This window comes from Salmo salar, chromosome 13 (genome assembly GCF_965601325.2).
Source record: "Salmo salar chromosome 13, fSalSal1, whole genome shotgun sequence".
In the NCBI taxonomy this organism is placed as follows: domain Eukaryota; kingdom Metazoa; phylum Chordata; class Actinopteri; order Salmoniformes; family Salmonidae; genus Salmo; species Salmo salar.
This window is the reverse complement of record NC_138303.1, coordinates 96,622,115-96,640,389: the sequence shown is the minus strand read 5'-3', so window position 1 is coordinate 96,640,389 and position 18,275 is coordinate 96,622,115. Positions and strand designations below refer to the sequence as shown.

The window sequence follows — 18,275 nt, the reverse complement described above, 5'->3', positions numbered from 1 at the left end:
CTTGTCATCCGCAAAGTTCTTTTTTTAGGATAAAAAGAAATGGAATAGAGCTAAGTACAGGCAAAATCCTAGAGGGAAAACCTGGTTCAGTCTGCTTTCCACCAGACACTGGGAGCAAATACACCTTTCAGCAGGACAATAACCTAAAAGACTAGGAGTTGGTTACCAAGACGACATTGAATGTTCCTGAGTGGCCTAGTTAGTTTGAACTTAAATCATCTAGAAAATATATTGCAAGACTTAAATGGCTGTCAAGCAATGATCAACAACCAACTTGACAAAGCTTGAAGAATTAAAACAATAATGGGCAAATATTGTACAATCCAGGTCTTCTAGACTTAAGGGAAAGACTCACAGCTGTAATCGCTGCCAAAGGTGATTCTAACATGTATTGACTCAAGGGTGTGAATACTTAGTGCCTTGCAAAAGTATTCATTCCCCTTGGCGTTTTTCCTATTTTGTTGCATTACAACCTGTAATTTAAATGGATTTTTATTTGAATTTCATGTAATGGACATTGTTGAAGGGAAATGGGGGAAAAAAACTATTCACTCCCTTTGCTATGAAGCCCATAAATAAGATCTGGTGCAACCAGTCACATAATTAGTTAGATTGCACAAAGATGGACTTGATTTAAGTGTCACATGATCTCAGTATATATATACACCTGTTCCGAAAGGCCCCAGAGTCTGCAACACCACTAAGCAAGGGGCAACACCAAGCAAGCTGCACCATGAAGACCAAGGAGCTCTCCAAACAGGTCAGAGACAAAGTTGTGGAGATGTACAGATCAGGGTTGGGTTATAAAAAATATCCAAAACTTTGAACATCCCACTGAGCACCATTTAAATCCATTATTAAAAAATGGAAAGAATATGGCACCACAACAAACCTGCCACGAGAGGGCCGTCCACCAAAACTCATGGACCAGGCAAGGAGGGAATTAATCAGAGATGCAACAAAGAGACCAAAGATAACCTTGAAGGAGCTGCGAAGCTCCACAGCGGAGATTGCAGTATCTGTCCATAGGACCACTTTAAGCCGTACACTCCACAGAGCTGGGCTTTACGGAAGAGTGGCCAAGAAGAAAAGCATTGCTTAAAGAAAAAAATAAGCAAACACATTTGTTGTTCGCCAAAAGGCATGTGGGAGACTCCCCAAACATATTGAAGAAGGTACAGATGAGACAAAAAATGTAGCTTTTTGGCCATCAAGGAAAACGCTATGTCTGGCGCAAATCCAACACCTCTCAACACCCCAAGAACATCATCCCCACAGTGAGGCATGGTGGCGAAATCATGCTGTGGGGATGTTTTTCATTGGCAGGGACTGGGAAAATGGTCAGAATTGAAGGAATGATGGATGTCGCTAAATACAGGGAAATTCTTGAAGGAAACCTGTTTGTCCCAGCCTCAAATCTATGGAAGACAGAGGTTCACCTTCCAGCAGGACAATGACCCTAAGCATACTGCTAAAGCAACACTCAAGTGGTTTTTAAGGGGAAACAATTAAATGTCTTGTAATGGCCTAGTCAAAGCCCAGACCTCATTCCAATTGAGAATCTGTGGTATGACTTAAAGATTGCTGTACACCAGCGGAAGCCATCCAACTTGAAGGAGCTGGAGCAGTTTTGCCTTGAAGAATGGGCAAAAATCCCAGTAGCTAGATGTGACTTTAGGGGGGGTGAATAGTTATGCACGCTCAAGTTTTCTGTTTTTTTGTCTTGTTTGTTTCACAATAAAAAAAAAATGCATCTTCAAAGTGGTAGGCATGTTGTGTAAATCAAATGATCCAATCCCCCAAATTATCCATTTTAATTCCAGGTTGTAAGGCAACAAAATAGGAAAAATGCCAAGGGGGATGAACACTGTATGTAAATAAAACATTTCTTTATTTGCTTTTCTATAAATTTGCCCAGAAAATAAATCTTTTTCACTTTTTCATTATGGGGTATTGTGTGTAGATGGGTGATAATTGTTTTTATTAAATCTATTTTGACTGCAGACTGTAGCACAACAAAATGTGGAATAAGTCAAGGGGGATTAATACATTCTGAACGCACTGTACGTGTATGAAAATCCCACTATCTTTGTTTTGCAAAATAAGTAATTTTCCTTCAGTACTTTGATACCATCATCCTTACATGGGCAATCTGCAGTTGGAAACTCATGTGGCATTTTATAAATTATATTTTTGAAGAATCAATGCCCATGTATCATCAGTTTTAAAGTCCAAAATGGACATAGCAATCACAGATTGCTCCTTTAACAGTAACATAATTGATTGCTGTTTGCACTTCTCCAGAATCCTGCACATGCTCCCACTGAACTTCTTCAGATAAAGGGATTTGAAATCATTTCACAACTGATTTTTATTTTCAGCCTTGATGTCCTTTCTGTTTATTTTACAGCGTTTGTTTATTTTTTTATAAAATAAAAGGCTCTGTTATTTTACCTCCGGTCTTGTTGAAATGAGAGGAAAGAGCTCCCCTTGTATGCAGGATTATTATCAAAACCATATTCTGCAATTTAAGCCCAACCATGCAGATAAAGTAGGTTAGTAGACTTGTTTATGCCTGAGCCCTCAGACATCCTCTGGGTATCCGCTGGTCCTCTAAAATTATACTCAACAGAAAAACTCCCTAATTCCCTATTGCTGGGATATGTTGGTTTGAATAACTTTCTTGTTATCACTGTTCAGGTTTGATCAGTTTCACAGTGCCCAGATACCTGTTGTCAAAACCAAAAACGGAGAAATAACATTTATTTCCGAAATGTTCAAACTGTTTATATTAGGATTATTTGATTCTTTTGAAGCAAGCTTGATAGGGATTTATGCCAGTGTGTTTTAAGCATCAAAATATCAATGTCCGGGTCAGAATCTCTGGGATTGCCTGAGTATGTTTGATATTTCTACAAGCATTTTTTTTAATCACAATTCAGAGGTAGAAGTCAGTTTTTCACAGGTTTTCAAAGCAGATGTGAAAATGTTATTTTGAAAGCTGCTAGTTTTTACGGAAGACTGGGTTCCCTCACTGTCTGTGTTCTTGTCCTTCAGGTTATGGTCTGTGTGCTGCCAAGGCCCAGTACCCCATCGCTGAACTGGTCAAGATGCTGCAGGAGCAGGGCAAGAAAGTCAGGTGAGGGTCCTGGTAAAAGGATAATCAAAGCTATGGCCCTAACCCCTTCATTACCCTGGTAAACAGATAACCAACCCTACGCTTGTTTTGAAATCTAAGTGAGAGCTGCATTTAGCCACGTGTGTACATTTGTTCATATTCTTTGCTAGTTAGTGAGTTATTAGCACAGTTATAACTCATTTCTAGTCAACAGTGGGGGAGTGGTTGCTTCCAACAAGAGCACAAAATGTGTGCATCTTTGAATAGCGAGTCAGGTAAAGGGCTTTTTTTTGTCTTAAAGGGGAAGTGTTGTATTTTGAGACGGTCCTTAATAAGCTAAGTAGCCAATAGGCAGAGCATAGAATAATTTGTCTGATTCTCTGTAATAATGGTATGGGAATAATAACTCATTTTATTTTGTAAAGTGGTTTCTTGCATCAAACATTTTCAGTCACCTTGTCTGAAAGACATGCAGATTAGCAGGTTAATGTCAAGTCCTGCATGTATTTATTTTTTTTAAGTCTCATGGAATGTAGGCATTGAACACCACACAATGGCTGCTACTGTAGGCTGAATGATAGAACAACTATTTCCATGTTAAAATGTAATGATGGCTTTTTCTCCATTGTTTTGGATGATAGGCCACTCTGGTAGGCATACATTATGAGCCACTGTTAAAACTGTAAACTTAAAGCAGGTACATCCTCAGTGTTCACTGTAAACGCGCCGGAAGATGCAAAGAATTTTCACAACGTTCAAGTTTACGCTCAGCAGACCTGAAATGTACTCAGTGCCGGGAAAAAATGGAGGGAAATTGGCCCTAACACCTTCATTACCCTGGTGAAAGTATTCAGACCCTTTGACTTTTTCCACATTTTATGTTACAACCTTATTCTAAAATGTATTTTTTTTTCTCATCAATCTACACACAATACCCCATGATGACAAAGCAAAAACAGTTTTTGAAATATCACATTTACATAAGTATTCAGACCCTTTACTCAGTACTTTGTTGAAGCACCTTTTGCAGATTACAGCCTCGAGTCTTCTTTGGTATGACGCTACAAGCTTGGCACACCTGTATTTGGGGAGTTTCTCCCATTCTCTGCAGATCCTCTCTAGCTCTGTCAGGTTGGATGGGGAGTGTCGCTGCACAGCTATTTTTAGGTCTCTTCGATCGGGTTCAAGTCCGGGCTCTGGCTGGGCCACTCATGGACATTCAGAGACTTGTCCCAGAGCCACTCCTGCATTCTCTTGGCTGTGTGCTTAGGGTTGTTGTCCTGTTGGAAGGTGAACCTTCACCCCAGTCTGAGGTCCTGAGTGCTCTGGAGCAAGTTTTCATCAAGGATCTCTCTGTACTTTTCTCCGTTCATCTTTACTCGATCCTGACTAGTCTCACAGTCCCTGCCGTTGGAAAAATATCCCCACAGCTAAATGCTGCCACCACCATGCTTCACCGTAGGGATGGTGACAGGTTTCCTCCAGATGTGACTCTTGGCATTCAGGCCAAAGAGTCAATCTTGGGTTCATCAGACCAGAGAATCTTGTTTCTTGTAGGTGCATTTTGGCAAACTCCAAGCGGGCGTTCATGTGCCTTTTACTGAGGAGTGGCATCCGTCTGGCCACTCTACTATAAAGGCCTGATTGGTGGAGTGCTGCAGAGATTGTTGTCCTTCTGGAAGGTTCTCCCATCCCCATAGAAGAATTCTGGAGCTCTGTCAGAGTGACCATCTGGTTCTTGGTCACCTCCCTGACCAAGGCCTTTCTCCCCTGATTGCTCAGTTTGGCCAGGGGCCAGCTGTAGGAAGAGTCTTGGTGGTTCCAAACATTTTCCATTTAAGAATGATGAAGGCCACTGTGTTCTTGGGAACCTTCATTGCTTCAGAAATGTTTTGGTACCCTTGCCCAGACCTGTGCCTCGACACAATCCTGTCTCGTAGCTCTACAGACAATTCATTCGACCTACTGGCTTGGTTTTTGCTCTGACATGCACTGTCAACTGTGGGACCTTTTATATAGACAGGTGTGTGCCTTTCCAGATCATGTCCAATCAATTGGATTTACCACAGGTGGACTCCAATCAAGTTGTAGAAACATCTCTAGGATGATCAATAGAAACAGGATTCTCCTGAGCTTTATATTGAGTCTCATAACAAAGGGTCTGAATACTTATGTAATTAAGGGATTTTTGTTTATTTTTAATACATCTGCAAAAATGTCTATAAACCTGTTCACTTTGTCATTATGGGGAATTGTGTGTAGATTGATGAGGAAAACAAATAATATTAATTTTATAAAATGCTGGAACGTAACAAAATGTGGAAAAATGAAAGGTGTCTGAATAATTTCAGAATGCACTGTAACCAAAGCTATCGCCTTAACCCCTTCATTAGATATTTTGTGTGTACAGTGCCTTCGGAAAGTATTCAGACCCCTTGACTTTTTCCACATTTTGTTACGTTAGACTTGTTTTAATTTAATCAATTTTAGAATAATTCCTCAGGAGAGGAAAGGACAGGGTTGAGGCTTACTGTGGAGAGGAGAGGAAGGTAAAAGGGCGGAGAGAGGAGGAGAGCAGCGCAAAAGGAGGAATGTGTTCACCGGAGAGAGGAGAGGAGGGAAGGGGAAAGGCTCACCGGAAGCTTTTGTAATTTTCTTTCATTTGTTTGATCTGGGGTTCCAGCAGCTGCTGCTACTTAGAGCATTTGCAGTTGATTAGAGGAGGAAGTGGGTGGCCAGAGAGTGGCCATATTTTGTAGTCCCGTTCCTCCTCCCCTTCCCTCTCGGCTGGATAATTGGGTGGGGGTGTTGGGCTGCTATGAGGGCGGGACATGGGGCTGCCACTGTTTGGAGCTCCAGAGATGGATATTGTTCCTAATGTATCAGTAATATAATTTAATTCACACAGTGTGATGTTGCTCTGATTAGCCTTTCTTGTGAAAGCCAAGCCCCCTCCCATTTCAACACTGTAACATGTGCAATGCATTGTATTACATGATGTAGCTAACCGGTTACTTAACTCCGCACACTGAATACCCTTGTGTGTAGCAAAGTTCCTACAGCAACTGTGTGTGTGTGTGTGCACATGCGTGTGTAAATCAGGGACTGATTGATAATGGCTGGAGATGAGTGTCTGGGGAGAGCAGGAGAGGGGGAACGAAACGACTCAGGCAATAGGCCCTAAAATTGTCAGACTCCAGCCACCCTAGTCATAGACTGTTCTCTGCTACCGCACGGCAAGTGGTACCGCCAAGTCTAGGTCCAAGAGGCTTCTACCTCCAAGCCATAAGACTCCCCAACATCTAATCAAATGGCTACCCAGACCATCTCTCCCCCTCTTTTACACCACTGCTACTCTGTTGTCATCTTCTATGCATAGTCTCTTGAATAACTCTACCTACATGTACATATTACCTTGACTAACCGGTGCCCCTGCACATTGACTCTGTACCGGTACCCCCTGTATATAGCCTCGCTATTGTTATTTTACTGCTGCTCTTTAATTACTTGTTACTTTTTAGTTCTTATTCATTTTTTTTTTTTTTTAACTGCATTGTTGGTTAGGGGCTCGTAAGTAAGCATTTCACTGTAAGGTCTGTTGTATTCGGCGCATGCGACTACTAAGATTTGATTTGATTTGAGTATGAGTGGAGTGCAGCTGCTCTGATCTCTGCTTTTAATCTCTGGTCATAAACCTGCTGCTCCAGTGTCTATCCATAGGGCCCTCTTATCCTCCATCCTCAACCCATTTCCCCTGCTTCTCAGGCCCTTTATGACCTCTGACATTAAAACAGGCCCTCAAACCCAAACCGCCCCTCCACTAACATCATGGCCCCTCCATCCTGTACTTTGGGATTTTGGCACTGAAGCCCTTTATCTACTTCCCCAAAGTTAGATGACATCGTGGATACCATTTTTATGTGTCTGTGTGCAGTTTGAAGGAAGTTGCTAACTAGTGTTAGCACAGTGACTGGAAGCATGCTAGCTGTTACCATAGACTTCCAGCCAGTGTGCTAACGCTAGGTAGCAATGGCTCGCGAAACTACCTCTAACTTCCTTCATACTGGATGAAAAGACATTAAAATACATCTGACTCTGATAAAGGGCTTCATTGCCAAAATCCCAAAGTATCTCGGAACTTTGGTCAATAGCCAAACTATTACAGTATAATACTTGCAGCTACAAGGGTTTCCTAACCCTTCTTGTCCTTGCATTGCCACAAGCTGTGGAGGTGAATAAGATTGTGATCCTTCTCTCTTGCAGGTTTGGTATCCACCCCGTGGCTGGTCGTATGCCTGGGCAGCTCAACGTGCTATTGGCTGAGGCGGGCGTGCCCTATGACATCGTGCTGGAGATGGAGGAGATCAATGAGGACTTTGCTGGTATGTTTGCTTTCACCCTCATCTATCCCTTCACGTGTTCATGTTTCAAATTACCCCATTGTCTCTGTGGTTTGTTGTGAACTAATGTGATTCTCTTTCCCTGTGTCTCAGAAACGGACCTGGTTCTGGTGATCGGTGCCAACGACACAGTGAACTCTGCAGCCCTGGAGGATCCCAACTCCATCATCGCTGGCATGCCTGTCCTGGAAGTGTGGAAGTCCAAACAGGTGAGATGGAGGGGGCTGCATGATCTAGAAGGAAGATGTACCATATTTCCTACACTAGTCCATTGGTTTCACGCTTCAAAGTGGAAAAAGGTGTGGAGAATGGTACTGCAGCCCCGTCATATGCTGACTGTTACAGAATGGCTTGAGTGGATTTCATCTGGCTCTCTCCATGGTGAAAGTTAGTTTTGGAGGTTCGCTAACTTCTTCCTTGAGCGACTAACATTGGTTCAGAAAGAGGCTGTTCTTATTTTCTGTTCCAGTCTGTCCCAGACTTGGATGCACCCTTTGAGAGACAGGCCTCTTTTCACATGCAAACACTTGCGTGTGCACACACACATGCATCTCGTACTCTTTGTTACAGAGGCAATAGGCCCCTACCTAGGTGTAGCTCAAGCAGGCGCAGATCTCACACAGCTTCCATTAGTGGTGACTCACTCCCTCTGGAATTATGACATTTTTGGCGCGTCCGAGTGAAACGTTCCCTAAATGTGGGATTCATATGCCTCACCACCCTACTTTAAAACCCCTCATTTCCAAAGGTTCCCTTGGGAAATCATAGAGCTTTAAGACTACCAGCCTCCCACCCCTCTGAGCCGGAGTGACCTGTGTGTTTACATCCCTTGGACTCACTGCACTACTGTTGAAAATGTTATTTTCATTGTTCTTCAGTGACTCAGACACTTGAATTAATAACCTTCCACTTGTGGCTCATGTTTATGTGATACTGTGTGGGGTCGGTCAGACTGTAGAGTGGGTGGGTGTGCTGGTCTGGGCTCTATGTGCAGTCTGGCTGTAGATATAAACAAACTGGGCGGGGCTCCTCTATGCGACCATAGCCAAGCTTGGCAGAGCAGGCAGAGGGCATTCCTTTGGTACTGTACCCTCGCTGGCCTGGAAGTCAGGACTGGGAGGCCCTGCCTTGAGACCGGCTAGGGTAGACATGCCTGGGTGTCCCAGATGCTTACTGTAATCCTGGCCTGAACCACTGCCATAGTGGGATCCATTTTTACAGTCCTCTCTCACAGGAGCGTGTTAGAGTGGGTGTTTGGGATTCAGTACATGCTTATTTGTGTTTTTGTAGGAGTGTGTAACTTAGAATGTGTAAGTGTTTTGTTTTAGAGTAGGTTTTGTGGGTGGGACTGTGGCATGGGAACAATTCACTGTGTCTTGAGTCACCTGGCCACTACTGATCCTCCCCTGCCGCTGAGGGGTTTCCGACGTTCCGCCTGTTGATTTTTGTGTCTTGATATGCGGCGCTTCTGTTCCAAGTATCATTCAGCGTGTTAGATAGCAAGGAGTAAAAGGCTAGTGGCTGAGAGCGTTGCTCTGGTTTTACTTATTCAATTATAATGCTGCGTTATGTGCCTCCAGGCACCAACACACATGCTCACAATCACGGGATGCTCCAATCCATTTCCCAGGACCTGCTTTCTCTCTCTGCCTAGACTGCAGCTTCAGACACTAATGATGCTTCATTTTGTAAATGGCTTCAACTTAAGTACCCATTAGTTGTGAGACAAACACTCTTCTCCCCATTCTCCTCCAAATGGAACCCTTCCCCATCCATCTCCAACCTACAGGACATGCAGCATTTCAACCCCTGTTAAGGGTTTGTTCTTGGATAAGTGTTTAACATCTGAAGTCTTTACCAAACTAGACCAGGTGGTATAGCAGTGGAGCTCTAGCTAATTTGCCACATCATGATTTTGAGCTTGAAGAGAGAAAACAACTGGGTGATTGCATTGCTTTTGATTATTTGTAAACTTAGGATAGAACAATGTATCAGGTGTTTTTTTCTCAGTTGTGTAAATGTCTTAGCTGAGGCCGTGTGTGTGTGTGTGTGTGTGTGTGTGTGTGTGTGTGTGTGTGTGTGGGGGGGGGGGGGGGCTGTCTCTTAGGTGGTTGTAATGAAGCGTTCTCTGGGAGTGGGCTATGCTGCCGTGGACAACCCCATCTTCTACAAGCCCAACACAGCCATGTTGCTTGGAGATGCCAAGAAGACCTGCGACGCGCTGCAGGCTAAAGTCCGCGAGGCCAGCCAGTGAGCCGTGGCCGGTCCAGTAGGACTCGGGCCTGTCAGACCGAGGTCCAGGGCATCACACGTCCAGACGGGGAGAGGAATGGGCACAAACAAGCTAATAGTTAGACATAGCATTAATGTATTAATGTTGTCATTTCCTCTCCTGGCAACAAGTTTTCCTCTTCCCTTTTTTTCTGAACAGTTGTTTGCTTTGATGATGAGTAGGTGTTCTCTTCTTTCTCACCAGGAGCATTTTCTTCTCACCCTCTTTTTCAAAGCAAGTGTCACCTTTTTTATTTTCTTTTTTTTGTTGTTGTGATTTTTCAATGTTCGTTCATTTTCCAGTTTTATACTGTAGTTAGATTTTTTGTATTTGACCTGACCGAATCAAACCACAAGTGTCAAATTGATTTGCATTTAGCTCCTTGGCCTAGCAGCAACTGTTAACTTCAATGTAAAGCCATTTTCAGTAATAGTTACTCTAATCACTAACTGTATGTTTTTTTTTCTTTCTTGAATGCGTTTTGTGGACTGTGCTTAGTGTAATGACCAGCTTTGTGATGTAGTGGTAATGTGTTACATGGGATTAGAAGCTTCCGGAAGAAGGATTTAGTGAATGTGGCTTCAGTTGGCCCTCCGCCACGCAGCTAAGTTTCCCCTTTTAGCACTACAGAGATGTTGAAGGAACCGTGTAGATTTAAGTTTAATAAAAGATGGGCATCATAATATGACTGTTAGAATTTATCATCAATTGTGAAATTATGGCTTAATTTAGCATGGATACATTTATGAATTGCTGATTTGTCAAATGGTTAGTTAGTCCTGCCATGTCTGTGCCAAGCTCTTTCCTTATGCCTTCATCTAGACAGAATCACTGTCTGATGTTTCCTTCCCGGGACCTTATACAATGCAACTCTATAGAGAAACTGACCATGACAACATCCCTACCTCTACATAGCTTCCTAACACGACCAAATTCGCCTTCCATTCTCTTCTTCGTAAACCATTCTGTTCTTCCACTAATACCGTCTTTCCAGACTTGTATCTGTCTTGCTATATTTTGCTTTGCGTAGAAAGGTTAACATATGAAGGGTTGTTATTCACTTACACATGGTGCCATAGCAGACCTAGTTGGTGTTAAATTGTCATTTGCCCTATTTCTGTCCAGTTTTCAGTCATGAGGTAAAGTAAAGAACAACTTGAGGGAAACAATTATTTTTGAAAATAATAGTTGTGAAGAAATGGCAAAAGAAATTCCCACAAGTATTTTTGTATAGAGAAGAACCTATTTGTATAGTTGTTAAGGATTACGCAGGTTTTGCTGCACAAAAACTTTCTAATGTTCACATTTTTTAATGGTGGGGAGATGAATGAAATACTGTGAATGTTTTTCTCTCTGGTTTATCATGGAACATCGTCCCTAAATAAACCTTGATTTAATGGCACTTGGAAAGTCAGGTCTCCACATTTTTGTTGATTTTTACCCATTTTATAGCTAGTTTCTAATGTATGGAGTTACAAGTTCTTAAAGCTGTAATAGACACTTAGAGAAATGGATGGTGGCAGTTGTATGGCTGAGAGTGTGTGTGCTGTGCTGTGTGTGGCTGAGAGTGTGTGAGCAATACATGGGGTGGAGTTTCTGGCATGTAAGTGAAGATTTCACATGGCTAGGATTGCATGCGTTTGCCATGAGGGTCACTTCATCATGTAACAAGTAGCACTCAGACACCCTGCTATCTCTGCTGATCCTCTTGACAGACATGTGAGGGCGTTCGGGGGAAACCGCCTCTTGTTTGGGGAGAGGTGACGTTACTGAAATAAGGGTTAGGTGGCGGGCGTACTGTACCTCCTACTTAAAGCAGTCTTTTGTTCGGCCAGCAGCATTTTTCCAGGGCCTAAGGATAGGAGGATAGCCAACATGAACATTTTCTGTAGTGACAATCAACCCTTATCCTCACCATCCACTTGGGATTGCCTTTCATTTCTGTTTCATTGAAAGCCAATTGATTTGTTTTCCTTGGCCTTGCATGCGATTTCTCCAGAGGGTATTGCTGCGTTAGTATGTTTTCACTGTATGATAAGCAAATGTTTATTTATATAAAAAAAATATATATCTGGATATGTGCATTGCTATTTGGGACCTTCAATTTCAAGTCCAGTTCAATGATGCCCCTTTCTCCCCAACATGCACTCACACTGTAAGTCACACCCAGTTATGGCATGATTTCTCTCCTTCTCCCCAAAGCCAAGGATTCCTTCATCAGCACAAAGTAGCTCTCTGGTTTATTCTGCAATTACTCTTGCCAGCAGTCTACCTAAATTACTTCTCTCATGTGCATTTGATTCCACTGAAAGCTACAGATGTAGGATCTTAATTTGATCAGCCTGTTGCCGAAGAACTGTCCAGCAATGCAGGACATTTCAAACTTGTAGTGTATTTGAGGGTTAAAAAGGTTTCTGAAGTTAGTTATTTTCACTTTGACATTTCAGACTTGATTTTCTCTTACAACAAAATGTATCAGCCCCTACAAAAATGTCCATTATAATCCACATAATTCAAATTTCCTGTTGCTGCTGTAATAAATTGGCTCAAATTAAGATCCTGCATAGACAACACCAGATGAAACAATGTGTGATTGGAGTGAAGCGTACATGGTTCCCTCACCACAAATGTGACTAGATTGCGCTGTGGTTTGTCTCCGTGGACACAAAGGATGTGGCTTCTCTCTGTTGGACCATGTTCCTCGACCAACCAGGGGCGGACTGGGACCAGAAATTGTCTCTGGCATTTCTAACATACTGGACCATGTTTTTCATTGAGGCCCCCACACCGGCCCATTTTATTCCTTGAACCCCCCCCATTTTTTTGCCAGAAAAATATAATTTTGCTAAAACAATACTAGTTAGGCCCAATAGGCAAAAAATGGAACAGCCCATCTGGCATTTGCCTGAAATGCCCTTGCAACCAACCATCAAACTGTGGGTGCATTATCATCCTTAGAACAGCTCTTTTCATATCATACAATGATCATACAATCTGCCATTAGTCCAAAGGATACATGGAATAGGTATTTGTATTCATTTGGCCTTAAATGCTACTGCTTTAAAACAAAACAAGTTTTACTTCAGTATTGCATATCATAAAATCATCCCTTCAGGCCAACGGATGAATTTAAATAAGTTGGCCTACTTGTATACATTTGGCCTCAAATGCTACTTCTACCAAGGCAAGTTGTACTAAAGTATTTCATCTGTGTATTGGTCGCACTATACCTCCTCCTGGATGTACTTTAAAGTGACATTATTGAGCCAACGTAAGCATGTAAAGCTCTACCGCTGGAGAAATTCCTTTCATAATTGTTCTTATTTTCCTCCTCCTCTCAATGCCCAGCTATAATGAGCTTGGACAGTATCTGATCTGAAAACGGCTTGTTTAAAGAATCTGTGTATTCAGGACTCTCTTAAAAGCCCCAGCCAAAGCAGTTTCACTGTGAAGATAAAGATAAATGAAGGCATGCTACAGATGTAGGATTTTAATTTGAGCCAGTTTACTAGCAGGAAAATAATGCTGCAGCAACAGGAAATGTGGATTATAATCAATCGACATTTTTTTGTAGGTGTTGATATATTTTTTGTTAGGGCAAATCAAGTCTGACATTTTAAAGTGGAAATTACAAACTTTAGAAACCTTTCTAATCTTGAACACTACAAGTTTCCATTTCAAATTCTGAGCAACAAAAGTGCTCAAATTAAGATTCTACATCTGTAGACCCTTGCTTTTACTGTTCAAATTCCTTAAGCTTGAAGTTTAGTAACAAACATGTTTGAGTGTCCTTTTTAAGATACTTTTATTGACCAGCTGCTCTGAACGTAAATGTTGTGCTGGGGAATTAAGGGTGGTTAATGTATGAGATAAGAGGGGGTTCTCTCTGAAGTATTGCAGGATGTAGTGGCTGCATACAGATGTAGGATCTTAATTTGATCACGCTGTTGCAGGCAAACCTTTCTGCAATGCAGGAAATTCAAAACCTGAAGTGTATTTGAGTGTGCTTCTGAAGTTAATTTACACTTTGATTTTTCCTCATGAAAAATTTATTAAGCCCTACAAAACTGTCCATTTAAATATAATCCAATAATTCACATTTCATGTTGCTGCTGGATTATTTTCCTGCTGTAGAAAACTGGCTCAAATGAAGATCCTACATCTCTTGAGTCTTAATGGCTGTAGTTGCTGCATAGATGCCTCAGGAAAGAGGCTGCCTTTAGTCATGTTAGAATCAAGGCAGTGGGATCACAGAGCTGAGTGAATGAGAAACATAGACCACACCATAATTGATCTGTCTCCTTCCCCTGTGAGATAACAGATACCACCTTTTATGCGCTTCAAAAGACTGGCAGAATGTTGGCTTGTGACAGAATGTCTCCAGCTAAGAGACGGGTGAACGGTGATGTGCCTAAGGTCTGGAGGAAGTCTCAATAAAACCTCCAGGACATAAAGGCGGCGTGACAAACACAATCCTTACCATGCCCGTAGGGCTCAGTATACAGTGCATTCGGAAAATATTCAGACCCCTTGACTTTTTCCACATTTTGTTGTTACAGCCTTATTCTAAAATTGATCAAATTATTTTTTCCTCATCAATCTACACCCAATACCCCATCTGACAAAGCAAAAACAGGTTTTTAGAAATGTTTGCACATTTATTAAAAGTAAAAACTATCACATTCACGTAAGTATTCAGACCCTTTGCTCGAACTTTGTTGAAGCACCTTTGGCAGCAGTCTCCAGTCTTCTTGGGTATGACGTTACAAACTTGCCACACCTGTATTTTGGCAGTTTCTCCCATTCCTCTCTTCAGATCCTTTCAAGCTCTGTCAGGTTGGATGGGGAGCGTCGCTGCACAGCTATTTTCAGGTCTTTCCAGAGATGTTCGATCGGGTTCAAGTCCGGGCTCTGGATGGGCCACTCAAGGACATTGAGACTTGTCCCGAAGCCACTCCTGCGTTGTCTTGGCTGTGTGCTTAGGGTCATTGTCCTGTTGGAAGTTAAACCTTTGCCTCAGTCTGAGGTCCTGAGCGCTCTGGAGCAGGTTTTCATCAAGGATCTGTCTCTACTTTGCTCTGTTCATTTTTCTCTCAATCCTGACAAGTCTCCCAGTCCCTGCTGCTGAAAAACATCCCCACAGCATGATGCTGCCTCCACCATGCTTCACCGTAGGGATGGTATTGGCCAGATGATGAGCTGTGCCGGGTTTCCTCCAGACGTGACGCTTGGGATTCAGTCCAAATAGTCCAATCTTAGTTTCATCAGATCAGAGAACTTTGTTTCTCATGGTCTGTGTCCTTTAGGTGCCTTTTGACAAACTCCAAGCAGGCTGTCATGTGCTTTTTACTGAGGAGTGGCTTTCGTCTGGCCACTTTACCATAAAGGCCTGATTAGTGGAGTGCTGCAGAGATGGTTGTCCTTCTGGAAGGTTGTCTCATCTCCACAGAGGAATTCTGGACCTCTGTCAGACTGACAATCAGATTCTTGGTCACCTCCCTAAGCCTTTCTCCCCCGATTGCTCAGTTTGGTGAGGCGACCGGCTCTAGGAGTCTTGGTGGTTCCAAACTTCTTCCATTTAAGAATAATGGAGGCCACTGTGTTCTTGGGGACCTTCAATGCTGCAGACATTTTTTTGGCACCCTTCCCCAGATCTGTGCCTCGACACAATCCTGTCTCGGGGGCTCAATGGACAAGTCATTCGACCTCGTGGCTTGGTTTTTGCTGTGGGACCTTTATATAAACAAGTGTGTGCCTTTCCAAATCATGTCCAATCAATTGAATTTACTACATGTGGACTCCAATGAAGTTGTAGAAACATTTCAAGGATGATCAATGGAAACAGGATGCGCCTAAAATCTATTTCGAGTCTCGTAGCAAAGGGTCTGAATACTGTAAATATGTTGTTTTTTTTAATACATTTTGCAAAAAAATGTAAACCTGTTTTTATTTTGTCATTATGGGTATTTTTGTAGATTCATGAGGACATGTTTTTTATTTAATCCATTCTAGAATAAAGCTGTAACGTAACAAAATGTGGAAAAAGGGAAGGACTCTGAATCCTTTCCGAATGCACTGTAGGTGGTATAGCTTTAATGGTTTCTTTAATACCAAAGAAGAAATGGCAGTGCTTTACGGGTATATTTAAACTAATAAAGACAACAAAATAAACATCTGGATCATTTATTGGCATTTATAATTTAGGGTTAAGGGGGTAATACCATGAGTGGTGGCCTGGCTTTTCATGTTAAGCATTCCCAACCACTCTGAGCTGTTGCAATCTTTGTGGTTGACCCAGGCAGAAACACAGGTGCATAACCCTAAGCCACAGTTTATGGGTCATGCATCAGATATCCAGCTGAAGATGTGGACCCCTGCAGCAACCAAATGAATGACTCAGTTCAGTACATTGAGTCTGATTCATAGTCTGAACATGGAGGAGGACTTGCTTTCTAGGAAGTGAGAAGGCTGGTGTACTCAACTAAAGGCTGCTTTCGTCAACTAAAGGCTGGTGTCCTCATCCCAGTGTTAACCCGGACCCTACATTAAGGCCTCAGAGCTTTCCCATCAACCCCTCATATTTAACCAATGTCAAATATGATTAGCCCTTCAAATATAAGACCATGTGACTGGACAGCAAATCGAAAGCATCAACTGAATGTTAAATGTGCTTCCTGTCAGGTATTTTCATTATCTGTGTTGTCTACTTGTTGACTGTTTGTGAAGTCTTGATTGTGGTTGTTTGTAGTATGTTGTTAATTGGCGTTGGACCCCAGGAAGATTAGCTAGCGTTACGGCGTTTTTATCCTAATAAAAATTACAACATTAAATTCCACATCTCAGTGGGAACGGCCAGAGTGGTCATTTTTCGACACAATTTACTTGCTCCCTGCAAACTAACGCATGACACAATGGTGGAGAAACCTCAGGCTTGATGAATTGTAAGAAGTGCTCAACAGTGCTCAGCTCTCTGTGAGGTGTTAGTTATGAGTCGTTAACTATAGGATAGCTAGGCTCATGTCCAGATCTCTCCTCTCCCTTGGACTGCCTGTGTGTGTCTCTGCTGGGTGTGGATGGAACTGATGACATGAGGTTTCTCCTCAGACATCAGAGGGATTTAGACCTGTACTGGGCAGTACTGAGGCAGAGTTCATGCCTGGCTGTTGACTAGCATTGCACGGCCACGGAGGTCAAGGGTTTAGCATCGATCTCAGAACCAAGCCCCCAGCAGTCTGAGCGAGCTCCAGGAGGAGTAAAATGCCTCATCTCAAAACATGTTTAGAGAATTAATGATGCTGAATGGTCTGACGTCGCTCTGCTCCTCCATAGTGGGAACGATAACATTCTTAGCTGCCTGTGGTATTATTGCATTGCTGGACCATGGCAAGAAGCCTGGTTGTTCTGAATGTCGATCGTTTGCAGCTTTTTTGCATGCTCTAGGCCTATTGTCCATATTGAGGTCATCCTTAGTTATCTATTCAGTAGGTAAGACTAAAGTATAATCAGATTAATTGCCTACACAGCTAGTCACAGTTGAGAAAATTTACATATGTAAGGATTGTTGACTTCATTAAGAGAAAATCCATATATATTTTTGTGGTTGATATCCTGTGAGAAATATTGAAACTACTGAATGACAAGTATTTTTACACTTGCTCTGTGTCTTCACAACTATATTTACATTGCAGATGACAGAATTTACTGACAGTGCAAACTTTTATCAATTAATGCTAGGATGATTTGTGAGGGGGATGACAGCTTTTGCTGCATATTCTTTAAACATTAATATTTAGATCAAGATAATACATTATTTGAACACCACCTATTTTAATTTTCTGAACTTGTATACATTTGTCCCCCTGACATGGTCAAATAACTCAAGCATAGATTGTCACCTTTTTTTCTAATTTGGCACACAGAAACTAAAGGCCATGAGTAACTTGATCAAAAATAATGGCCCAGATTGGCCTCTAGGGGGCACTGTTATAAGCAGTCTTACTTAAACCCTCATATTTGAAACTTTGTATGTAGGTGTCTTTCCTAATGCTGAACACATTTGACTTAAGGACCATCAGGATAGATTTTCCTCCATCTTGGACATTTTGGAAAAACGTATTCTCATGAACAACACGTCTAAATAACACCATTCTGTATGTAGGCCCATGGTACATCTCTTAACTTAGTTTGAGAAAAGTTAAGGGATTGGCTGAGGTATTGATCAATTAGGAAATCAGATTTTACGTGTCCCTTTAAATCCTTTGTAAATTCACTTCATATTGGCCTATCAACTTAACTTTTTGGGGTCATCAAACATTCCCATGATGAACCATGTTAAGTTTGGCATTGATATACAAATAAGGAAACTATGAACAATTCACTTTTTTGACTAATATTAATGCTTAAAATAATCATAAAAATTACTCAGTCAATTTCAGTCTAAATTTGGTCTGTGCACTCATCACAATAGTCCCTAAAGAGTTTGAGA

The 18,275-nt window shown here is 42.0% G+C and overlaps 1 protein-coding gene across 1 annotated transcript in view; it reads left to right on the top strand.

The window, feature by feature from the left end:
- The window catches only part of nnt (nicotinamide nucleotide transhydrogenase), a 71,627-nt gene extending 60,435 nt beyond the window's left edge, over positions 1 to 11,192 (top strand). Inside the window, exons 18-21 of the mRNA XM_014138232.3 lie at positions 3,058 to 3,139; positions 7,382 to 7,500; positions 7,612 to 7,727; positions 9,626 to 11,192. Of these exons, the coding sequence (XP_013993707.1) occupies positions 3,058 to 3,139; positions 7,382 to 7,500; positions 7,612 to 7,727; positions 9,626 to 9,772 (464 nt within the window). The 3' untranslated portion in view covers positions 9,773 to 11,192. The remainder of the gene's footprint in view (positions 1 to 3,057; positions 3,140 to 7,381; positions 7,501 to 7,611; positions 7,728 to 9,625) is intronic.
- Positions 11,193 to 18,275: the final 7,083 nt, after the last annotated feature.